We start from the raw sequence: 22113 nt of genomic DNA on the forward strand, positions 1-22113 counted from the left end.
CACCATAACAATTCACATTTGAGTCAACAGCCATTATGTAAATATTATTGTTAATTTCAAGTCAAACCTGTTTATCATTTAAATGCAGTTTCAATGTTCAAAGGCATGCATGAATAGCGGGTAAGGTTTTTTGAATTAATGGTAAAGACGGTGTGATAATTCAAAGAGCTTGTAAGTGCCACCACAACCTCAGGTATTTGTGAAGTAGACAGAGGTATGTTTTTATGAAAACTAGTATACCAATTAATAGTTGTTAAGAAAGGGTTAAGTGAATTGAGGTATTTCTTTATCATATCATCATCAAACAGTTTGTTACAAGTTATTAGGTCATCAGATTAGAATTACTGTTGATAAGATAAACAAACTAAGGTGTGATGAGGGTTTAAAGATACTTAAAAAAGTTACTAGTGTCCAGAGATTGGTATTGGAGATATTTCTTGGCAGTCTACTATTTGATTTATACATATTTATTTTTAATGGTTATCCTGCTGAAATAGAGTATTCAACCAAGTACATGTACTTACATAAATATCACTATTCCATGTTGGTAGAAACAATTAATTGTTTCCACAGTTATGACTTTGTCACAAGTTCTCTACCTTGTGACGTTATTGCTAGTCACTGTATTGTGTTGTTCAGGTCTATTATGCTGTATTGCATGTAGACAAATGTATCCATCAATATATCCACAAAACGTAAGAATAATATCTACAACGATTTTATACTTTGCAAAAGCAATTTTTGTGGAATCCTATATATGTAAAGGAAGTCCAAACTGATTTTACAGATAAATATCAGAACCAATCGCTAAACATAACCTAAAATTGATCATTTAGAAACTTTTGAAGCTACAGCTCTCCATCAAATATTATTACTTGTACAGCTGTCTGAGGACCGTTATGCTTTAGTTTTAATTGAGCTAAGGAGTAATTTAAAGCATATAAACGAAAATAAAATCAATGCAACTGCGAATTGTAACTTATTGGAAATACATACCTGCCGCCTCAGCTTTAGTCTCGTGCTTAGTCATTTTGGGTCCTATTACACTATCGGCACATTTGATGATCCTACACTCAGTTTTTTTGATACTTTTAATATTTAAATTCCTTTAAATTATATTTTTATTTTGCTATCAGTCGTGTTTTGGTTTTATCATTTGTGACAGTTAAGTTTGACGTTAATTTTCTTGAGGTTGCCTAGCCCGAACATATAATTTTTCGTTTAGTTTTGTGTAATGCATGCGAAGAAAATACTTTCTTTAACAATGATAATTGAATTATATATTTTGAAATACCATATATTATCAATTAAATTAAATTCATCTTCATTTTTATAGTATTAAATTAGTTTAAGCCAATACTTTTACGGAATAAATGCTAAAAACGTTTTGTTTTTACAAAAAATTGCAAGCAGCAAGCGTACCAAATGATTTTCCGACAGCAGCAGACAAACAACAATAATTTTAGTTGTCATTTGATTTTGATTGAAGAATATTGTGTTGATAAAAGCGATGACCTCACGATTTGTTTGAAATCGCGCTAACTTTTAGCGGGTAATTTTAATGTCGCCTTTAGTTATCTTCCTTATAAAGTCGTTATAATTTTATTATTTTTATATTCCGTTTTTCTTTCTGACCTCCGGCCTTTTTTTCAGATGGTGCCAAGAATGTGGAAACTGTGATACTAATAAAACCTTAATATTTTTGGCGAGATTTACTTCATAAAAAAATCACCATGTCGAACGCGGCTATAGAAAACGGTGTGCCCGACGAACGGTAAGCTAATATATATTTTTTTGGGTGTCCATGAGCATTAGAGGTTCTTGTTTATGTTATGATCAACAATTGATAGGTGCTGAAAATTGCGGAAAACCCCATGAAAATCAGTCTCTTAATCTACAGGGAGCATGGTCTTCCGCGAATATTTTTGTCTTTCTCAGTAGTTGCATCACATTACTGGTGGTTTAAAAATAGATTGAAAGCATGGTTATTATTTAAAAATAACACATGGAAATCATTTCATGAAATTCAATCAGCAACTCATTTTTTTTTAACCAAATTGATTACTCTGGAAAAAAATTGAATTATAGGTACCATGAATTAATATTTCATGCAAAACATAATGGTAACTATAAAACACCATGTGTGCTAATCATTGGATACATCTTTAGCTTATACTTTTCTCAACAAGATTTTGCTAGTGACTTTCTCTGGCATAGATTTAAAGCTATCTATGCCAAATTCCATCCACATACTTTAAGTACTTTTTGCTAAAGAAGAAGAAGAGTTACCATGTTATCTCTGCATCACCCTAAGGTTGACTGGAGATTGCACAAAGTTAAAAAAATAAATAGATTAATAAATAACAAATATACTACAGTGTATTAAAATTCTCTATATAATTTTCCAGGGCCACAACATACTACTTTCCAAAGACTGGTTCAAGTGCCACGCTATGGCAGAGGATGAGGCTGTTCGTGTCTATATATTGGAAGGCACTTATTGTAGTACTCACACCACTGATCCTACTGCCTATACCTTTATTAAATCATGAAGCTGTAAGTATGGATGAAACAATTATTTTTCAGTCTTAAAAAATAATATATCCAGGATTGGTATGAATGAATTAACATCTAGATTCTCTCAGGAGGGACTTTTCCATAGTCAGTATATTCAAGGCTGGGAGTGTGCATTTGTAACTATCTTGTATATTTATTTAGCAGTATACCTGCCTGTTTTTATAAATAGTAAATAACTGAGCAAGCCACTTATAAGGAAATTATGAATCACAAATAATCTTTTCCATGATAATCTTGAATGGCACTTAAAGTATACCCAAGTAGACATGGGCGCCGCGCCGGCGTCGCCACGCCGCGACACCCCCGCGCGCCGCCGCCGCCGCCGACATTAGCTGCGCGGCGTGAGTTAGGTTAAGACGTGCCATTTTGTTCGCAATTATTTAGGCAATACTCTTCTTCCTCCGAGCCTTTTTCCCACTTCAGTTTCTTTAAATATCAGTAGTTCTTCATCAATTTTGAGTAAATTATCCAAAAAACATAGTGCTGTTGGTCTTGGAATCGAAGATGATCCATTAGATCAAGAATGTTGGCATTGCTTCTGCTATTGGGGATCGACCCATTTCCAAAATGCGGACCTTCCATCATTTTGGAATGAGATAAAAACAACATTTCCATGGCTGTCTACATTTGCAAGGGCTCTGCTGTGTATACCCGCTACAAGTACTCCGAGCCATCATCATCTTCCTGCCCTATTCCCAAGTCATTTGGAGTCGGCGCAACATGTCTTTTTCTTCCATTCCTCTCTGTCAGACATACTTACATCCACTCCCTTCTGCTTCATGTCCTCTTTCAGGCAATCAATCCATCTTTTCCTCGGTCTACTTAGCACACTCTTTGTGGCATGCGTTTCACACCGTCTCATCACATGCCCATACCACGACAAACGCTGACCTCTCATTTTTTCTGTCACTGACGCTACTTTCTGGCTTTCTCTGATATACTCATTCCTGACTTTGTCCATTCTGTTAACCCCACACATCCATCTCAACATTCTCATCTTTGCTACATGCACTCTATTCTCATCCTTCTTTTTCAATGCCCAACACTCTGATCCATACAGGACGACAGGTCTTATTACGGATTTGTAAATTTTGCCCTTCAGTTTGAGGGGCATCCGTGGGTCACAAATAGTGCTAGTTACCTGTTGCCACTGCATCCATCCAGAATTGATCCGATGCGTCACGTCCCTGTCTACCTCACCGTCACTTTGGACGAGTGAACCAAGGTACCGGAAGTGGGAGCAGACTGATAGGGGCATGCCGGCTAGGGTTATGGTTATGGGTCTTGATATACCGCCAAAATCGCAATGTAGGTACTCGGTTTTGCTCTTGCTGACCTTTAAACCTACCATCTCCAGTCTTAGCCGCCATGCCTCCAATCTGCTCTGGACCTCTGGTCCACTCTCCCCCACCAGAACAATGTCATCGGCGAAAAGCATACACCAGGGAACCTCCTCCTGTATGTTCGCTGTAAGGGCGTCCATTAACAACAGGAAGAGGTAAGGACTGAGCGCCGACCCCTGATGTAAGCCAACGCCTACACTGAAACTGGCGGTAGTGCCGGCTGTAGACCGGACTTGTGTACTGCATCTGCCATACATCGCTCGAATCAACTGCACATACTTCCCTGGCATACCTTTCTCCTTAAGGGCCCACCACAAAACCTCACGAGATACTCAGTCATATGCCTTTTCAAGGTCAACGAACACCATATGTAAGCCATATGAAAACAGGGTCAAGCCCTGTTGCTATCGGCTACTGCGTTTGATCTGGCAGTGGTCAACACGTGGTTCCAGAAGAACTCGGAGCACAGGGTCACCTATAAAAGCGGTCCACGTGCCACACAAATTGATTACTTTTTGGTTAGACGCAGTAATTTGAAGAACATAAAAGGTTGTAAGGTTATACCAGGTGAAGGTGTAGTCTCGCAACACAGACCCCTTGTTATGGAAGTGGCGTTTACAATAAAGTCAATAAAGGGCAAGGAAAAGTTACCTCCAAACATAAAATGGCACAGGTTGGAAAGGGCCGATTTGGCGGAGGAATTTAGAAATGCGGTGGAAGATAAGATGATTGAAATGGGAGATATGAATGAAAGGAGTGTAAATGAGTGTTGGAGGGAAATGGCAATGACTATAAGGATGACAGCAAGAATCGAAAGGAATTGCAAATCTGTTAATTTTTGAAGATTTTTTTATCACACATATATCTCATCCACGCCGCCGGCGTCACGCCGCCGCTGTGTCAAATTCATCAGCGCGCCGCCGCCGCAAAATTCTGGGGCGGCGCCCATGTCTATACCCAAGACCACTTCACCAGGTAGACTGGTTGCCTCATCACTACTTAAATTATGATAATTGATACTTGTTAATAATTCTTGATACTTGAAGTTTACCTTTTTCCTGTTCAAGTAATAGAGGGAACAGAAAAGAATTACTAGTCCAAGCTTAATCTGTTACTACATGGAATACCTAACTATTGTTGTCCCAGATAAAATACCGCCTCAAATTTTAATTAAAAACCAAGCCAAAAAAAATTAATTAAAAACTTTTACCCTTTTCAGGCATACAGATGCATGTACGTAGTCCTAATAATGGCAATCTACTGGGTGTTGGAACTGCTACCGTTACCAGTCACATCCATGCTGCCAATAGTCTTATTCCCCACCATGGGTATACTGGACTCAGACAAGACCTGTGCAGCATACATGAAGGAGACTAACATGATGTTCATGGGAGGTCTGATGATCGCTGCTGGGGTACAGCATTCTAAGTTACCCAAAAGAGTTGCCCTGTGGACTGTGCAGGTTGTTGGCTGTTCTCATAGAAGGTGAGTTTACAACCTGAATCATTAGAGACATAAATAAAATATATTCTGGTTATACATGTGATACATGTGTTCAATAATCGCCCACATATTTTTCCTCTTAATTGGATGCATAATATTTATAATTCTGATCCTGCGTTCCATTTGGTCAGAGACGTTTTAGGTGGAGTTACTCAATTGCAGCTTAATGCCTAAAGTAATTCCCACTTGATATCGAAAAATGCAAAAGCACTTACAAACACCCTCATTAAATAGCCTAGAACAAAAGGCGAGTTATATATTTCTAATATAAAACCATGCTTATTTGTTTCAGACTGAACTTTGGATTAACTTTCGTGACTATGTTCATATCAATGTGGGTATCTAACGCCGCCGCCACCACAATGATGGTCCCCATCGTTGAGGCCATTTTAGAAGTATTAGAACAGGTAATTTATGTTTAAGTTTTTGTGGTACGACAGTTATTCTCTGAAGCTGCTGTTTCTTCTGGTACTTCAAGTAATTTTGTATATTTATTTTACAGCAAGGACTTGGTGATGTCTTCTTAAACAGGAAGAAGAACCCACCGGCGGAAAATGGAAAAGATTCCAAACCCGTAGCGAAAACTGGAGAAGAAGAGTGAGTATCGCATTATTAATTATTTTAAGGCTCTATTTATACGTAATTTCTTTTCTTGGTGGAATATCATGAAATGACCTCTGTAAACTGTGGGTGCAAAGTGAGGCTAAAACCAACTATGTTTCTTCTGAAGCCCTTTATGTACTAGGGCTGCGGTAACTCGCGCGGATAATCGACCGAAATCACTTAAAACCTTACACATATAAACAAATTAAGAATATAATGTTGTATATGAACTTGTTTCAGAGCGCCAATGCCGAGCGACATAACAATCTGCTACTACCTGAGCATAGCGTATGCTTCTACACTCGGAGGCTGCGGAACCCTCGTCGGAACTGCCACCAACTCCGCCTTCAAAGGAATCTTTGATTCGTAAGTGGTTTTATAAATAACTAGCTTCTGCCTGAGGTTTACCTTTACCCGGATAAAAGTAGCCTATATGTCCTCCGTCGATAAATGGACATCTCAACACAGATTTTATTCAAATTGGATCAGTTTCTCGAGATAAGAATGTTCAATCAAACATACCACCAAAAAGTCTTCAGCTTCATAAAATTTGTTTAAATAAGAAATAAGACGTTGTCACGAGAACCCCGTTAATGTTTTTCGAGAGTTCTATATTTCAAGACATACAAAAATGATTTTATACCTTGACGAAATTGTGATAAACTGAGTTCTCAAATTCATAATCATCATCAAAACAGTTCAAATTACATATAAGACTTATAATGTAACTGGCGAATTGTTTTTTTTATTTCATTAATCGTCGTCACATTATTAAATGTGTATGTTAACTTTTATAGTCCAGGTTTCCTCAAGATGTTTTCCATCACCTTTTTATCAGCCATTGATGTCTAAGTATACTTAGAAAGTACATACAAACTTAGAAAAGTTGCATTGGTACTTGCCTGGACCCTGGAATCGAACCCACACCCTCATACTCGAAAGGTTGGTTCTTTACCCACTAGGCCACCACGACATTCACATGGAGAAGGATTGAGCATTAATCACCACGCTTGCTCAATGCGGGTTGGTGATTTCAGACTTTATAGTCCACACATGGAGAAGGATTGAGCATTAATCACCACGCTTGCTCAATGCGGGTTGGTGATTTCAGACTTTATAGTCCACACATGGAGAAGGATTGAGCATTAATCACCACGCTTGCTCAATGCGGGTTGGTGATTTCAGACTTTATAGTTAGATTAATGCTCAATCCTTCTCCATGTGAGAGGAGGCCTGTGCCCAGCAGTGGGACGATAAAAAGGCTGTAACAGTAACAGTAACATGTTAACTTTACAGCGAGTTCCCCGAGTACTCGAGCTCGGTGAACTTCTTCTGGTTCATGGCGTACAGCACTCCGCCGATGCTGATCATGCAGTTGCTCGTCTGGGTGGCCCTGCAGGTCACCTTCATGGGCATGTTCAGGTATATATGTCTTTATTCACATTCTAATGGTGTAGGAAAAAGGTTTTATTAAGTATATTGCCAAATTATATCGGTTTCGGTTAGGCATAATATACGTTCTGACTTTAGGCGTAATGAAATAAAAACTGCGCAGTGGCGTGAATTCGTATAGGTTACTCGAAAATCAATTTTGATAAAATTAAAATAAAGCCGCTCACAGCATTCCGCCCGAGCGCAGATCCTAACAAAAACATGCTCGCCCTCAAATATTGTTAAAGTTTATTTTCTATTGTATTACTAAAAATCGTATCTCCGTTTGCGCTGGGCCTTTCATTATCCCTTATGATTTATTTGTTTCGTAAAGGTGTTTACTTATATATTCATTATTTACAGGCCAAACAGTGAAGCAGCTAAGAAGGTGAACATGGCGTCATCAGGATCATTGACCACCATGAAAGTCATTAAAGAGCAGTACAGAAACCTTGGACCTATCACTTTCCATGAAAAGGTGAGTTTGGAGTACAAAATAAGTTGAAATTTTGGAAAAAATATAAGTTTGACTTTGATAAATTACCAAAGTGTTCTAGCGTGGCTTAATGCTGTTTAAAATACAGGTGCATTAAGCTGCTATTTCAATCTTTAACGAAAACATTTTCCCAATTAATATTGAATCTTAAAATTTAGACATAAAGTTGAAATCCTTTTAAAGATATTTAACAGCTTGTAGTAGCTTGACGTGCTGACGTTTTACATACGAAGATATAGAACGAATAGTAGCTAATGTGTTATTTGTTGGCAGGCCTCTGGTCTCCTGTTTATCCTGGCTGTGTTCCTGTACATCTTCCGCCGCCCCGGCTTCATGCCCGGCTGGGCTGATGTGCTTACTACCATGTAAGTTATACTATAGATATTTAATGGTATAAGTATCAAGATCACATGAAATTGCATTGATGACTAATTTCCAACTTAAAAGCTCAGTATTTAAGGATGAATATTGTTTGATTGATTGAATTTTGTCAATGTTCTTCTTTATATTTTAACTAGCTTCTGCCAGCGGTTACAAACCCCAACCTTTTCTTGAAACATGCATAAAGTCTTTAATACCAAGTTTTCAAAAGAGTTTCTTTGTAGGATAATAGTAGGATTTTTTGGTTCCATAAAGAATAGTGCTAATATTTTTTTTGTGTTTTACAGGAAAGTGAAGGACGGCGTGACGTCGATGTTCATCGTGACCCTGATGTTCATCCTACCGATGTGCTGCGACTTCCTCAAGTTCTTCTCCAGCTCATCATCATGTCAGTACAATTTATTATTTTTTAAAAATTTCAAAAGCATGTCCAAAATCCGGTTATCGAAAAATATATGTCAAAAAATTTCGTATAATATGTAGGTCATTTTTGTTAATTCCCACTACCAAGTGAATTGTTTAAGAAATGTAATGCTTCGTTATACATAATTAATGTATATGTTTTTCAACAGATGAAGAATTGGCGGCGACTAAGCCATCACCCAGCATCGTGACCTGGGGTATCCTGAAGGAAAAGATCCCATGGGGTCTGTTGTTCTTGCTTGGTGAGTATCATATCAATGTTATTATTTTACTTTAGTTACCTATTACTGTAGAACCATCCTTCTACAACCCATCTAACCACCATTGGGGATACATTTAATTTTTTAAATGGCTGTTTGCAGGCTATGAGATTTCGACAACTGAAAAATTTCTATTTTTTTTTTTTAATATTTATTTATTTAACTCATATTTATTAAATGCACCGAGATTGAAACATCACAAACTTCTTTTATTTTATTTTTAACTCTTAAAACGAAGACATTTTTACCGTTTATAATATGTGATAATAAAATATTTATTTCTACCCCCAGGTGGAGGCTTCGCCCTCGCCGAAGGCAGCAAAGCCACCGGTCTATCCTCCATGATCGGGTCCTCCCTAGAAGGTCTGCAAGGCCTGAACCATGCAGTGGTCTTACTGGTAGTGGTGCTGGTGACACAATTCATCACAGAGTTCACTTCCAATGTGGCGATAGCGAACCTTATACTGCCTGTTCTGGCTAATATGGTGAGTTTTTTGAAGATTTTACAGAGAAAATTGAATTGAGAAAAAACCAATGGTTGATTTTTGAAGGAAAACATCTCGAGCAAACCAAGGCTATACTGTGAAATTACCAACCCATTGAACCCACATTGACGAGACCTGTGCCCAGTGGGACGATAAAAAAGGCTCATGAATGATTTAATCATATTCATATTCATTTGCATCATCGATTCACATCATCGATATTGCAAATCGATTTCATCTCAACTTTTAGCAGTAGCTCATTGTTATATGTTATAGTATGTATTTGTGTAAAATGGAATGTTTTTCCCTTTGAATAAGTACTTACTGAAATGCAGTATAGATCTTTGACCGTGGTTAGAAAGTAATATTTATCTCTTAATTCCCTCAGGCCCGTGTCCTCCACATCGACCCTCGTTACCTGATGATCCCGGCGACGCTGGCCTGCTCCATGGCGTTCCACATGCCCGTGGGAACTCCGCCCAATGCTATCGTCGCGGGAGTCGCGCATATACCTACTTCTAAGATGGTGAGTACTGATTTATGGAGATATGTATTTTGTAGAGGGTACTTTAAAATATGGGGCTGAATGAAAAGGTGTTTTATTGTATTTTAATGAGTCTGCGAAAAAAGCCTTTCTTTGCCTAGCCTTTTTCCAACTATGTGGAGAACCAGAGTGTTGCAAAGCAAACTTTTATGACGCGTATTAGGTCCAAAAGTACAGCTGTAAACACCATGTATAAAAATCAAAGAAGTCTTAAAAAATTCTTCATTTTACGTTACTTTGCACTTATGTTACTTTTAGAGAAGTCTCCAAAATTCCTGGAAAATTATAGTACCGGCATAATTTTGACAAAATGACTGGTATTAACTGGAATAATTATTTTTTCCAGGCTGTCGGCGGCATAGGCCCCAAAATAATCACCACCCTCATCGTATGGGGCGCGTACCCCACGTGGGGCTCAGTGATCTTCCCCACCATCGCCCCCACCGTGGCTCCCTCACACAACGCCACCACCCCCGTCAACAACCTCACGTTAGCTTGCAATACCACGCTCGCCAGTTTTGCCAGCCTCCCCAACTTTAACTGCACAATACCCACAAATAAAACTAGCCTCTTCACCTGCAATTATCTTCCTTTAACTAGTTAAAAAAAAAACATTATAGTGAAGGGATTTTTAAAGCATTTTTGTTAAAGTATTTATCGATTTAGGTAAATGAACAATATTTATGAAGATGTACAGGTATGTGCCATTTTGTACTGTTTTCAAACTAAAGATATTTCTCTCTTTAGTTTTTAAAGCAATCTCAGTGTGAAAATATTTCTCTTTTGAATTATTTTCTTAGTGTGAGACAGGAGTACCCAGTTTAAAGTTTTGTGTTGGTTGGCCTATATTATCTGTATTTATTCAATGTTGCCAACGTAATGATAATACAGTAGTACATGTGATGGAATTGTTCAATAACGTCTACATTTTACCAAGAATAGCCAATATTGACTTATTTTTGCGTACTTAATTTATTTGGATTTTTGGCCTGTAATGTAACATTTAAATTGTATATCCAAAGTTATTAAAATTGGGCAATGAGTGCTTATTGTAAAATTATGCTTATATAAGAAGCATAGGACTTTATTAAGCAAATTCGTCACAGGTCTTTCATAAACTGAAATCATGTATGCGTATTTTATTCAGTATAAAAGCATTTTATATGATAAATAATATTAAAGCAGCATTTATTTATACATATGTGGAGTATGACAGTCGCCCCACCGACTCAGTACATTGCCGAAATATATAATTTACTTGATAAATATATATTTTTCATACAGTTGGACACCAACGAAATAACGAAAACTACCTATATTGAATTTGTAGACATTATATTCATCTTCAAAGTTATAACCAAATATGCATTTTTATAACAATGTCCAACTGTATATAGTGGAAATATGGCCAAAAAGTAGTGCCTAACGATCCAGCCTACTGGGACAATAATAATGCTTAAATGTAATATTATAGTACGTAATATGTATTGTAACGGAGTAAAGCGGGTGAGGATTTGTAAAACAATGTGCTTTTACATTTGCAACGAATTTTGTCGGAACGAAATAAAAAAAATGTCTTATGTCATTAAGACTATTTTTGCATGATGCAGTAGATACTTGAAAAGAGGTTATGAAAATGCGGCGCCATATGTGCATGAAAAAAGAATCTCAATGTTCCAAATTCAAACAAAAAACGCGCGAATTACAATAGTGTTGCAAGTTCTGATAAAATATCTACCATTTTACGTTTGCAAATGTGAAGTAACATAAAAATATATTTTGTATAGAAAATGTTTATGTGAAGGTGTAATTCAAATATGTTTTAATTTTAATCCCGGTCTAACGGGATGTTCCTAGTTTTAATAGCATGTAATATATTGAATGCGTGTGGTGTGTGAATTCGTATGTGTTGAATGAATCTTATAAATGTGAAGAGTTTATATAAAAATATTTATTTTTGGACCTTTTCCTTTGTAACATATTCCAGATAGGCTCCTTTACGACCGTTCCTAATATTCTATCTGTCTATGATTTTGGATACTAGAGATGGGTCTTATGTCAAAATTCTATCGCTAGGTAGAAAAACTATGGATAGGATATTGGAAACGGCCGTTAGTAAATACAGCTTGTAGGTGCCTTAACATAAGTCCATATAAGAACAAAATGTGCTTTTGTTGTCAAACAAATATTGTGATGCCTTTATGTAAGTGAGTGGAAAAGTGCAAATTAGTCGTAATTATTATATTGATAATTATTTTAGGCGTGTGAATGTTTATTGCGTACATAAATATAAGAGTTTTGAAATGAATTTTGATAATTTTTGAATAATGCTACGTAATGTAGTTGATATTTCCATTTCAATGTCGTTTGGACAATTATTTGAATTGAAAATTTTGATACCGATCATGTTCTATTTATAATAATAGTCAGAATACATTGAAGATAAAAATCTAAAGTTTTGTAATTGCGATCTGTATAAATTATATTGATATTATACCAAATTTGTATAAATAGGTTGTTCTTTTGAACAAGAACCTAGTTTAAAATATATTTGAATAATCCAAAATGTAGCTTTTGATATTATAAAAAATATAAACCGCATTTTACTGACCCAAGCGTTCTTAGCAAGGAAATAATCATTTTTATATATTAATCTTTGAAAGTATTCCGAATTAAATAAACCCACTCAGTGATTTTACATAGAAGAAATAGTACGTATTTTATAATGCATACGTATATATGTATAGCGGTGATCAAATGACATGAAAATAGCTAAGGAAACTCCATGGATGGCAAAATGATGATATCCCATAGTGATCGTATACAGAGTTAATCGTATAAGATTTTGTAGTACCAGTTAGTTTTCCAAAATTTTAAGTCGGTTGTGATAATAATTTTTGTCACAAATGCTTATTTTAGGTTATTATTATCACTTTGAACGCCAAATCATGTTTTGTTCTTGAATTTCTCGTGGTACTTAGAAACATTTGTTTTGCAAAACTGAAATAGTATATATGAAATGTACGTAATGTGCTCATTTTGTAAATATGGATCGAAGGAGTGTGTTGTTGATTAAATATGTTGCAATGAAAAGTCGACCTTTTTTATTATAATTAATACATTTTACTTCATCCCTTATAAGTTTACTTAAAGAACCTTTATGGCCAGCTTCAACGGTTACTGATAAAGTTTCAGATAGCCTACTAGAAACTTATCTGACAGGTAAACTATAACTGCTGTGGCCAACTTCGCTGGTTACTGATAAGGTCTCTGTTAGGAACTTATCTGACAGATGAACTATAACTTGGTTTACAGGTTTCTGATAGCAATATCTAGCAGATAACACTAACTACCACATAACTAATTGACACTTTATCGGTAACCAGGGAAACCAGGCCTTAAACTCTCGTCTTAAATATCTTGAAGACGTTGACATCGGCCCACTCCGGGTCGAGCGTGATGTCGGTCCATATGGCTGTAGACCATACCGCCACAGTAAACCAGACCACTATTATCGCTATTATTGACGGCCCGATGCCCGCGTACATCTGGAGGTAATAATAATTATGTTATTTGGAAATAGATACATAGAAGGATATAACAAGAGTGTAAAAAGTGTAGAATCTAGACTAGATGGGAGCTTGATACGGCTGGCTATGAGCTGTGATGATGATGATGTCCTCTTGGCCGATAATTGGCTACGGCGGCTGTTCTCATGTAAGGCGGTTAACCAACTGCGCTGGGCATATGATAGTGCATAAGCATTTGCGCAGACACAGGTGCACTCACATTTCTTCACTCTCATAGTTCTATGGGACGGCAATCCGACTCGACCGGAGAAAGATCAGGCGCAGGACCGACATTTACTTACCAGCAGTAGGTGCTCTTCAAAGATCGAATGGAGTCATGCTGTTTGAGCAAGCAGCTAAGAGTGTGTAGCCGTACCTTAAAGCTGATGTTTCGAAAAATGCTAAGTCCTACTGGGCTTACCATCTTCCAAGGCGGGATGTGCACATAAGCACAGACCATGGCATTCACTGGGGATCCTGTCATGAGGTGGAATGGCAGTGAGCTGGCGAGCGTGGCCGCCATCATCAGGCAATGAGGGTTCACGTCGGAGACTACGGCCTAGATAACGTGCAAATTAAATAAGCATGCAGCAGGTACTAACAATAATAAAAAATACTAATGGGTTTATCCGTATTATTGGAAAAGGTGGTCTTTAAAAAGCACCTCTCTAGGTTTTTAAAAAGTCGTTGTGAATCTTGATCACAAATTGAGCTCGCAACCTGCAACATAGCTTGGAACCATAACCATGGTTTGGAAATATCTTTAAAAGAAAGCTAGACAAAACCTCCGGCTCACCACTTTAGCAATGCTGGGCAAAATAGCATAAACCACACAGAAGTTGGTGGCGAATTCCGTGAGCGCCTTGCAAAACACAACTATAACGAACACCACCGCCGATCGCGACCAGCCTTGGAACATTAGCAGGAACTTCTCGAATTCTGCGTTCATTTCTGAGTCTCTGAGAGACTCGAATAGAGTACAGCTGCCGGCTGCAAAGAAGATTAGTTATTAAAAACACCAAGATCAAGCTGTCATTACAGGGTTTACCCTAACTTAACACAAAAAAAGATATAAAATAAGAACGCTTCTTCAAGCGGGTGTAAAGCTCGCATGTAGGTATTATCTGTTGTTCAGTTAGTGGTTAGTATCCACCTAGCAAGATACCTACCATATGGGTTGGTGTAAAACGCCTTGGATACCCCTGACTTTATTACCGATCTATTCTCTCTCCTTTCCCACATACCGGCAGGCGACAAATCAATCCAACCTTCGAAAAATCTTACAAAGGATCTATGACGATTCCTCAAGAAGAATTCCGCCAGTCTCGCTGGCGTCCCCCCAAAAAGGCAGTTAGCGGGCAGAAGCTAGTTTAGTAATAAGTATAGATTTAATAAAACTAAACTAGGTAATAATTATAAGTACTGCAAACCTTTCCTACCTCTTTATGCTGTGCCCTACCTGGTCCATATTGTTTCAAATATATTGTTTAAACTTTATAAAAATACCACCTGTATTACATATGGAACGCAAATAAAGATTTGAATTTGAATTTGAATTTCTTTAACATACCTTACATTTACCTACCATAAATCAAATAACTATCTAGGTATTTATGTCAAATTACCTATAATTAAAGGTACGCTCCAATGAATATCTCGTCGTAACATGGACCAATTGAGACACGATTTGGTTTGGGTTGTCGGCAAAGGCTCCATGTTCCCATCTAAATATAAATATTGATTATTTGTTGTCACCGGGAGCTATCCAACTAGAATATGTAGAGGAATGTTTTTATACTACGAGCTCGTTTGATATCAATCACATTTTGAGAGGAAGAATTATATATATATGTTACCGGCCGAACCCGATTTTAGGACAAACCAGTTTTGCCTAGGCTCAACTAGTTCTTCCTATATGCGTTAGGATTAACTAGTATAGCCTAGTCCAAACTAATTTGTCCTAAGCCCGATAGGACGGACCAGTTTAGGCTAGGCAAAACTAGTTGATCCTAATATCAATACGCACACTCTAGGATAAACTGGTATGGCCTAGTCTAAACAATAAACAAATTGAAATATCGTTGAGAACTGCAGCTGCGAAACATTCTGTTGGATCAGGCCAAGGTTTTGTGAGATGCAGCTGCAACAAGAACTGTTCCACAAACAGATGCCAGTGCAAGAAGGCAATGCTACTCTGCAATTCTAAGTGCCACCAAAGCAAACCGTGTAAAAATAAATAACAATTTTAATAATTAACATAATACTCGTATGATTATTGCTTCTTAAAAAAAAACAGTATTATTTGTTATAGTGTGATTGTTTGTATTACCAATTATTATCCATAACTTTTAACGACAACAATTTTAATTTGAGATTTGATTATTGCTTCTATTAAAAAAATACTTACCTATTATTTGTTAGTTTGCTACATGTATGTAGTATGATTGTTCGTATTATCAATTTATCCATAACGACGAATCATTATAGTTTAATAAAGATGATTATTTTTCTAAACACGGAGTAGTTTATTTAGTTCATCTATCTATTTAGACTTTTAGATATGTATATGTTTTGACTAGGCTATACCAGTTTATCCTAGAGTGTGCGTACTTATATCAGGATCAACTAGTTTTGCCTAGCCTAAACTGGTCCGTCCTATCGGGCTTAGGACAAATTAGTTTGGACTAGGCTATACTAGTTAATCCTAACGCGTATAGGAAGAACTAGTTGAGCCTAGGTAAAACTGGTTTGTCCTAAAATCGGGTTCGGCCGGTAACATATATATATTTTTCAAGATACAAACAAAAGCATGCCATGGGAAACAAAAGTGTGTAACGTTGTATGTAGGGTACCCCATCCTGCTGAAAGAGCTACCGTGGTCCTGCAGGTACACAAACTCGATAAGGAACATGGGTGAGGTAGTGTAAAGTCTGACAATCCCTCCTGCAACCGCGACATCACCTCATTTCCCTCCTCAAAAAAGGGACCTACCCTTTTCCTCCTACCTATAATCATGTCTTACAAGACAGCTCTATATACGACCGCCGCTGTGAAGAAATTACCTGTTCGCCTCTTGAAATACTTGAGGAAATCCAAATTGATAGGCATCATAAAAAGCAGAACCACACACATCATGCATGGTGTTGAGACTCTCAAGTGACTGAAATATTGAAGATTTTTAAAAGTAGGAACACTTTTCTAGATATTTGACCAACTTAAGTGGTGTAAGATAATATTTAAATAGGTTACTGGTGAAACTGGTTGGTGGTACCCAGTAGGGAATGGTCGATGTGTGCGCTGCTGGTCGTGGCATGTAGAAAACATGTCAGCACTACTATAGCAGAAACAACCTGCAAACATAAAACATATCGTAGAGTACAAAATAAGGAACATTAACGTTTAAACCTTTGTCCTTTTGGGTCCTTTTTTTAAGAAACGCACATATTAGGATTAATCCATGCATTATATTATATACATGTACCTACATATGCATGTAGCCTAAACACTAACTCGTGTCGATGAGCAAACAGTTGTACACAGTGGTAAAGCATAAAAAGCACCTATTCTTTAGTTCCACATAACACTTCAGATTCCTGTCAGCCCCATAAGGTCATCAAAGCAGACCTTAAATTTCAGTTAGGAGGTAGGCTTAAATGTGAGTTAGGTATATAATACAAGTTACTAACATACTCTTGAAACTTGATTTTCCCGAGCTGTTGATACTGTGTGGCTAAAAGCGTGTCGATGTATTGCGCTTCTTCTTCTGTCATACCAATTTCTACGTCGCTGCGGGCTCTATAATTGATTTAATAAATTAATTTGTAGACTCCACATAATTATATCTACGCAATTATGGTTTCTGGTTTTTTCTTTGATAAAAGAGTTGAAACCAAAGCAAACTTTTTTCATGCATATACATACGTAGATATAAAAAGTGTCACTGGCTACTCTTCCTAAGAAAATATGGAAATGCCATTAAAGTTTTACTTTTAATTTATTTTTCTTTATTATTTTATGGCTTTCCAATATTTTTTTCTGCTAAATCAGCCAGTCATTGCGAAAAAGTATTACGTTTTACTTGAAACCTTTTTGGATTTAGAACTTATCTTTAAAATGTTTTTTTTTCTACATTAATAGGTAATTATTTGCATGTTTTTTTAAAGGATTTTTTTTAAATTATTATATGAGGAGATTATTTATCTACATGTACCTATAAATTAATTACCTGAACATTCCTAAGAAATTGAAGTTCATCCACAAATACAGAAGTGTTTCCATGACCAGCACTGCTGGAAGGTTCAGCAGCATGAAATGCGGGAACTCAATCTTCGGACCAATCGGGAATATCCTTGCAAATTGAACATCTTTGATTATTTGAACTTTAACGACATTCAATATCAAAACTGACAAAATAAAGTAATGTAGGTAAATGAGGTACCTCCTAACCCATATTTTTATTAAGATGTTGGCAGGTAGTTTGCCATTAATATGATGGCCTAACAATGCCAAATAATAACAAAATACTAGCAGTCGTATCGTTTCAGACTAGTCTGAAATCACCAACCTGCATTGAGCAAGCGTGGTGATTAATGCTCAATCCTTCTCCGTGTGAGAGGAGGCCTGTGCCCAGCAGTGGGATGATAAAAAGGCTGTAACAGTAACAGCAGTCGTAAACACTTACGTCTCACAGTAAACTTTGAATATCTGATTGGTCTGACTGCCCAACATTGTCGCCATGCCACCTGTAACCAAAGCCCAGAGAGAATCTACGAATTGAAGAGTTTTGATAGTTATTAAGTTGCCAAGAAAAACGCCTTGAAAAGCAAAGTCTGAATAGTTAACTTACCAATAGATGACGAATATGCCATGCCAAGAAAATAAAACACCGTAAAGTCTGAAGGCCTAGGAGCACTGTAACAATTTGCATGGTCTATTGTTGTTATTGTCTGACTTTGTAAGGCACCATTACTTACTGCTTTTACAAAGAATTTCATACTTACATGATTTCATGGCGATTAGACTTCTGCTGAGCCTTTCCGATTGTTTGGTAGATTTCAATGATACCCATCTAAAATTGAAACAGAAGTTGAAAAGTTTTATTTCGCCGGTGCCACGCATGAGGGTAAAGATGATGATGATGACGTCTTCCTAGAAGTTTCTGCCAACGGCAGCAATTGGCAGTTTGAACCTCATAGAGCTACTTGCGATCACATAGAAACATGTTCATCAAGGGAAACACAGGACGACAGTCAAATAGGTACTTGAGTCATGCATCTCGTACATAAGCGGTTACTAAGTTTTTCCTAAACGGATCATAAGAACTAGGTTACCTTCTCAAGCTCCATAAGGATAGCTTTGACCAGCGGCATCATCAGCCCACAGGCTAATATGCTGGATATCCACATGGAGACGAACATGCTCATGAACATGATGAGGAAGCTTAATCTGAAAACGTTTTATGGTTATGATTTTATTTTATCTTCCTAATCCTACTGTAATGCACCAAGCATTTAACCTTCTGTCGTTAGTCTTTTGCAGATTGCCACCTCGCCTCTTTATTGTGGAGTGGAAGTAATGATCTTTACCTTTACATTTAAGTTTCTTTAACGAATAAGTGTATATAGGGGAGTTCATAGAGTACATAAAGAAATAAATAGGGGAGTATCTACATAGAGTGTATATAAGGAAATATATAGACGAGTTCATAGTGTATATAAGGAAATACATAGGGGAGTTAATAGAGTGTACGTAGTGGAGTTCATAGAGCGTACATATGTACGCTCTATGAACTCCACTATGTACACTCTTACACGACACATAACGTTAAGGTACACTATGTACACTTATTGCAACAGTTGGCATATGCCAACTGTTGCAATAAGATTATGACAAAAAGTTTTGCCATAAAGGGTGGAGCCTCCCGTAAATTCATCTTAGTGACGAAACACAGGGTCACTAAGATTTTTATAAGTCTGTATGATATCGACTCAAGAAGAAGAAGAAGATTCATTCCCATGATACACATGTTTGTGTTGATAAAAAAATGGGTATCCAGATATACCTAGGTATCTGTGTAGTTAGGATTCAGATTAGGTACAATATTACCGATAATGTGAGCACCCGAACACCAGCAGCACTTTGAGAGCGACCCTTCGGTGCACGTTACTATTCTCTATGGCTATCGTGATCATCATTATTCCGATACAGTCCAGCAGATCATTACGAATGTACATCTGGGAACAGGTAAAATGTGTAGATAAGGTCGCTTCGCCCACACGTCTGGTGCGAAACATGTCTGCCTCTCAGAAAAATGGTGACAATCCATCTTCGTACTGAGTATTTAGGTACCGTAACAGTGAAGGTTTCCGAACGCAAAGAGTTAAACAGGACCCTCTTACTAACAGCCAGTTTCTTCATCAAAAGTTAAAGCCAAAGTAAAAGTCAAAGTAATGTCTAAAGTTAAAGTAACGGTCAAATTCAATTTTTCTATTAGTTTTGCTGTCACTTTAGCCTTGAAAAAACGAATTTGACCGTTACTTTTACTTTAGACATTACTTTAACTTTTGATGAAGAAACTGGGCCCCGATTCTCCTAAGTTAATAATGTCAAAATCTAATAGAAATCGAATCGCAACATGATCGTAATAGCAGTTTTAACCATATCGGGCATTCTGTTACTAATAAAAGACCAATCGTATTCAATTGACATTTGATTGGTGTGCGATTGGTCTGCTATTTTGATGATTTTGGTCTATACGGTAGTTTGCTGTACAATCATTTTGCAATCGTAAATCATTTGCAGACAAAATGATTCATTATTGAATGACAGAAAAGGTTAAAAACGTTTTCATCCCACCATCTCGAAAAGAGTAGTTTTACCCTTTGATATCTGAGCGCAAAATCCGTTTTTATCCTCTAGAGCGGCAAAGTGATTTGAATTAAGAACATCGTGTGCAATACTCCATTTGTGACAATCTTGATAAGACTTTTCAAACAAATACATAATTAAACAAATAAAATACTGCTTAAAATAATTATTCAATTAATTAAGTAATTTTTATTATTGTTTTTACATAGATTTTTAACCTCGTTTCATTTTTAAACTGAGTTATCAAATAAATGAACTTTAATAGGCACTTCTTTTTAATTTGATACGCATATGTGCGCGCCATTTTGTTTTTTGCATTTAGTAATTTCCTCGATGAGGTGGGATGAAAAGTTACGTGTTGCACTCGAGTGCAAAGATTTTTCACCTTGTGCTCCTTGATTCCCTCGCTATCGCTCAGGATTCTAATTATTGAAACACTCGCTACGCTCGTGTTTCAATTTTAGAATCCTTCGCTTGCTCGGTCATCAAAATTGAGCACGCGGTTAAAAAGCAACTTTGCACTCTTGTATAACAAATAACTATTATTTCAAAGAAAAAATAGCGGAATGCCACATATGCTTCAATCGTAATCGAGTCGTGATTGGATCTCAGTCGAATCGAGTCGAACGTCAATCGAATGGCGCTTAAGTAAAATTAGGAGAATCGGGCCCCTGGCCGTAAGACTTCGCAATCCGTCTGTCCATTTGTCACCAGGCTGTGCCTCGTGACCCATTTTGTGTTTAGAGAAGAGGTCTTTTTCATGATTTGCCGTATGATCTAATTTGTGTTCCTTTACCTCGGTAATAAAACTATTCCCTATGCCGTTCATGATGCAAGAGAGTCCGATGGGCAGTATTGCCAGCACACTGGGATGTAGCACGTCCAAAGTCCAGTACACAACCATCAGCAGAAAAACGAAGAAACCCTTGTATGCCTATAAAATAATCAGATAAAAAAAAGAATGAGAATCATGTGTCGTCCACTGCAGTCAATAAATAATTTATGATTTTTATTTTCTGGCACATTTTTAAGGTAATATTTGTTACTAACGTTGTTTGCACCAATGAAAAACACGGGTGATAGTAAAATTGGAGCAATCAGCACCACTAACATCCTCCAATAGGTTTTGCAGAATAATTTAAATCGATCCTTGGTAGTAATTATCACGAGGTTTGTCTCTCTATAAATTGCAGGTCTATATTTAGGCAATTTAATAATAAATAGGTACCTAGGTACTTGTTAATTAGGTATAATCATATTAAAATTATTAGAAGTCATGACTTACGACGAGGAATCGGAATTCATTGTTGCACGTATATAATTAGTAATTCCTGGAAGTATAATTTATATTACGCTAATTAGCCTTAGGTTAGTAATTTACGTAACAACTTAGTCGCAATTTATATATAAGCTAGTTTAGATTCAAGTTTATAAAACGTAGGACTGAATAAATACGTTTCAATCTCGATGGTTTCCAATTTCTTGTTCCCACAGCCTCACAAAAAATAAATGTAAATTAGTGGCAGGTTACAGGTATATTTCATTTTATTTATATTGAACGTAATAAAAGAATTATTAGCTCAAATACATAACAAGTTTTATGGAAAATATATCTACGCCTTTTGAACACA

At 36.8% G+C, this 22113-nt stretch overlaps 3 protein-coding genes across 5 annotated transcripts in view; 1 reads left to right on the top strand and 2 right to left on the bottom strand.

Moving 5' to 3' along the window:
- Pig-s (Phosphatidylinositol glycan anchor biosynthesis class S) overlaps positions 1 to 1158 on the bottom strand; it is a 39522-nt gene extending 38364 nt beyond the window's left edge. The window contains exon 1 of the mRNA XM_064040453.1: positions 997 to 1158. Within this exon, the coding sequence (XP_063896523.1) occupies positions 997 to 1030 (34 nt within the window). The 5' untranslated portion in view covers positions 1031 to 1158. The remainder of the gene's footprint in view (positions 1 to 996) is intronic.
- The window catches only part of LOC110377036 (protein I'm not dead yet), a 30815-nt gene extending 17676 nt beyond the window's left edge, over positions 1 to 13139 (top strand). Inside the window, exons 1-15 of one of the 2 annotated variants that reach the window (XM_064040449.1) lie at positions 1450 to 1552; positions 1654 to 1774; positions 2409 to 2556; positions 5140 to 5405; positions 5716 to 5830; positions 5926 to 6020; positions 6267 to 6392; positions 7323 to 7448; positions 7821 to 7935; positions 8227 to 8318; positions 8622 to 8722; positions 8907 to 8999; positions 9309 to 9502; positions 9891 to 10028; positions 10393 to 13139. In XM_064040449.1, the coding sequence (XP_063896519.1) occupies positions 1734 to 1774; positions 2409 to 2556; positions 5140 to 5405; positions 5716 to 5830; positions 5926 to 6020; positions 6267 to 6392; positions 7323 to 7448; positions 7821 to 7935; positions 8227 to 8318; positions 8622 to 8722; positions 8907 to 8999; positions 9309 to 9502; positions 9891 to 10028; positions 10393 to 10650 (1908 nt within the window). In that variant the 5' untranslated portion in view covers positions 1450 to 1552; positions 1654 to 1733 and the 3' untranslated portion in view covers positions 10651 to 13139. Of the gene's footprint in view, positions 1 to 1449; positions 1553 to 1653; positions 1775 to 2408; positions 2557 to 5139; positions 5406 to 5715; positions 5831 to 5925; positions 6021 to 6266; positions 6393 to 7322; positions 7449 to 7820; positions 7936 to 8226; positions 8319 to 8621; positions 8723 to 8906; positions 9000 to 9308; positions 9503 to 9890; positions 10029 to 10392 lie in introns of those variants that run through there. The other variant, XM_064040448.1, reaches the window with a different exon arrangement.
- Positions 13140 to 13223: 84 nt separating this feature from the next.
- On the bottom strand, positions 13224 to 21929 carry LOC110377028 (protein I'm not dead yet). Of its 2 annotated transcripts, XM_064040450.1 has the most exons (16): positions 21768 to 21929; positions 21533 to 21662; positions 21279 to 21416; positions 19721 to 19848; positions 18946 to 19060; positions 18616 to 18683; positions 18462 to 18526; positions 18297 to 18357; positions 17841 to 17963; positions 17302 to 17410; positions 16865 to 16965; positions 16678 to 16775; positions 15241 to 15339; positions 14412 to 14605; positions 14037 to 14174; positions 13224 to 13594 (listed from the first exon to the last, which is right to left on the bottom strand). In XM_064040450.1, the coding sequence occupies exons 1-16, from the start codon at positions 21785 to 21787 to the stop codon at positions 13445 to 13447; spliced, it is 1737 nt and encodes a 578-aa protein (XP_063896520.1). In that variant the 5' UTR covers positions 21788 to 21929; the 3' UTR covers positions 13224 to 13444. The 2 variants fall into 2 exon arrangements, with proteins under 2 accessions (XP_063896520.1, XP_063896522.1); XM_064040452.1 differs by lacking the exon at positions 21533 to 21662 and having other exon boundaries at positions 21768 to 21925.
- Positions 21930 to 22113: the final 184 nt, after the last annotated feature.

This window comes from Helicoverpa armigera, chromosome 22, assembly GCF_030705265.1.
Source record: "Helicoverpa armigera isolate CAAS_96S chromosome 22, ASM3070526v1, whole genome shotgun sequence".
In the NCBI taxonomy this organism is placed as follows: domain Eukaryota; kingdom Metazoa; phylum Arthropoda; class Insecta; order Lepidoptera; family Noctuidae; genus Helicoverpa; species Helicoverpa armigera.

Coding starts and splice junctions, on each gene's coding strand:
- LOC110377028 (XM_064040450.1), bottom strand. CDS start 21,787: ATGAATTCCGATTCCTCGTC. Junction 21,663..21,767: donor ATGAATTCCGATTCCTCGTC/GTAAGTCATGAC, acceptor TGCAATTTATAG/AGAGACAAACCTCGTGATAA. Junction 18,527..18,615: donor TCTAATCGCCATGAAATCAT/GTAAGTATGAAA, acceptor AAATTGTTACAG/TGCTCCTAGGCCTTCAGACT.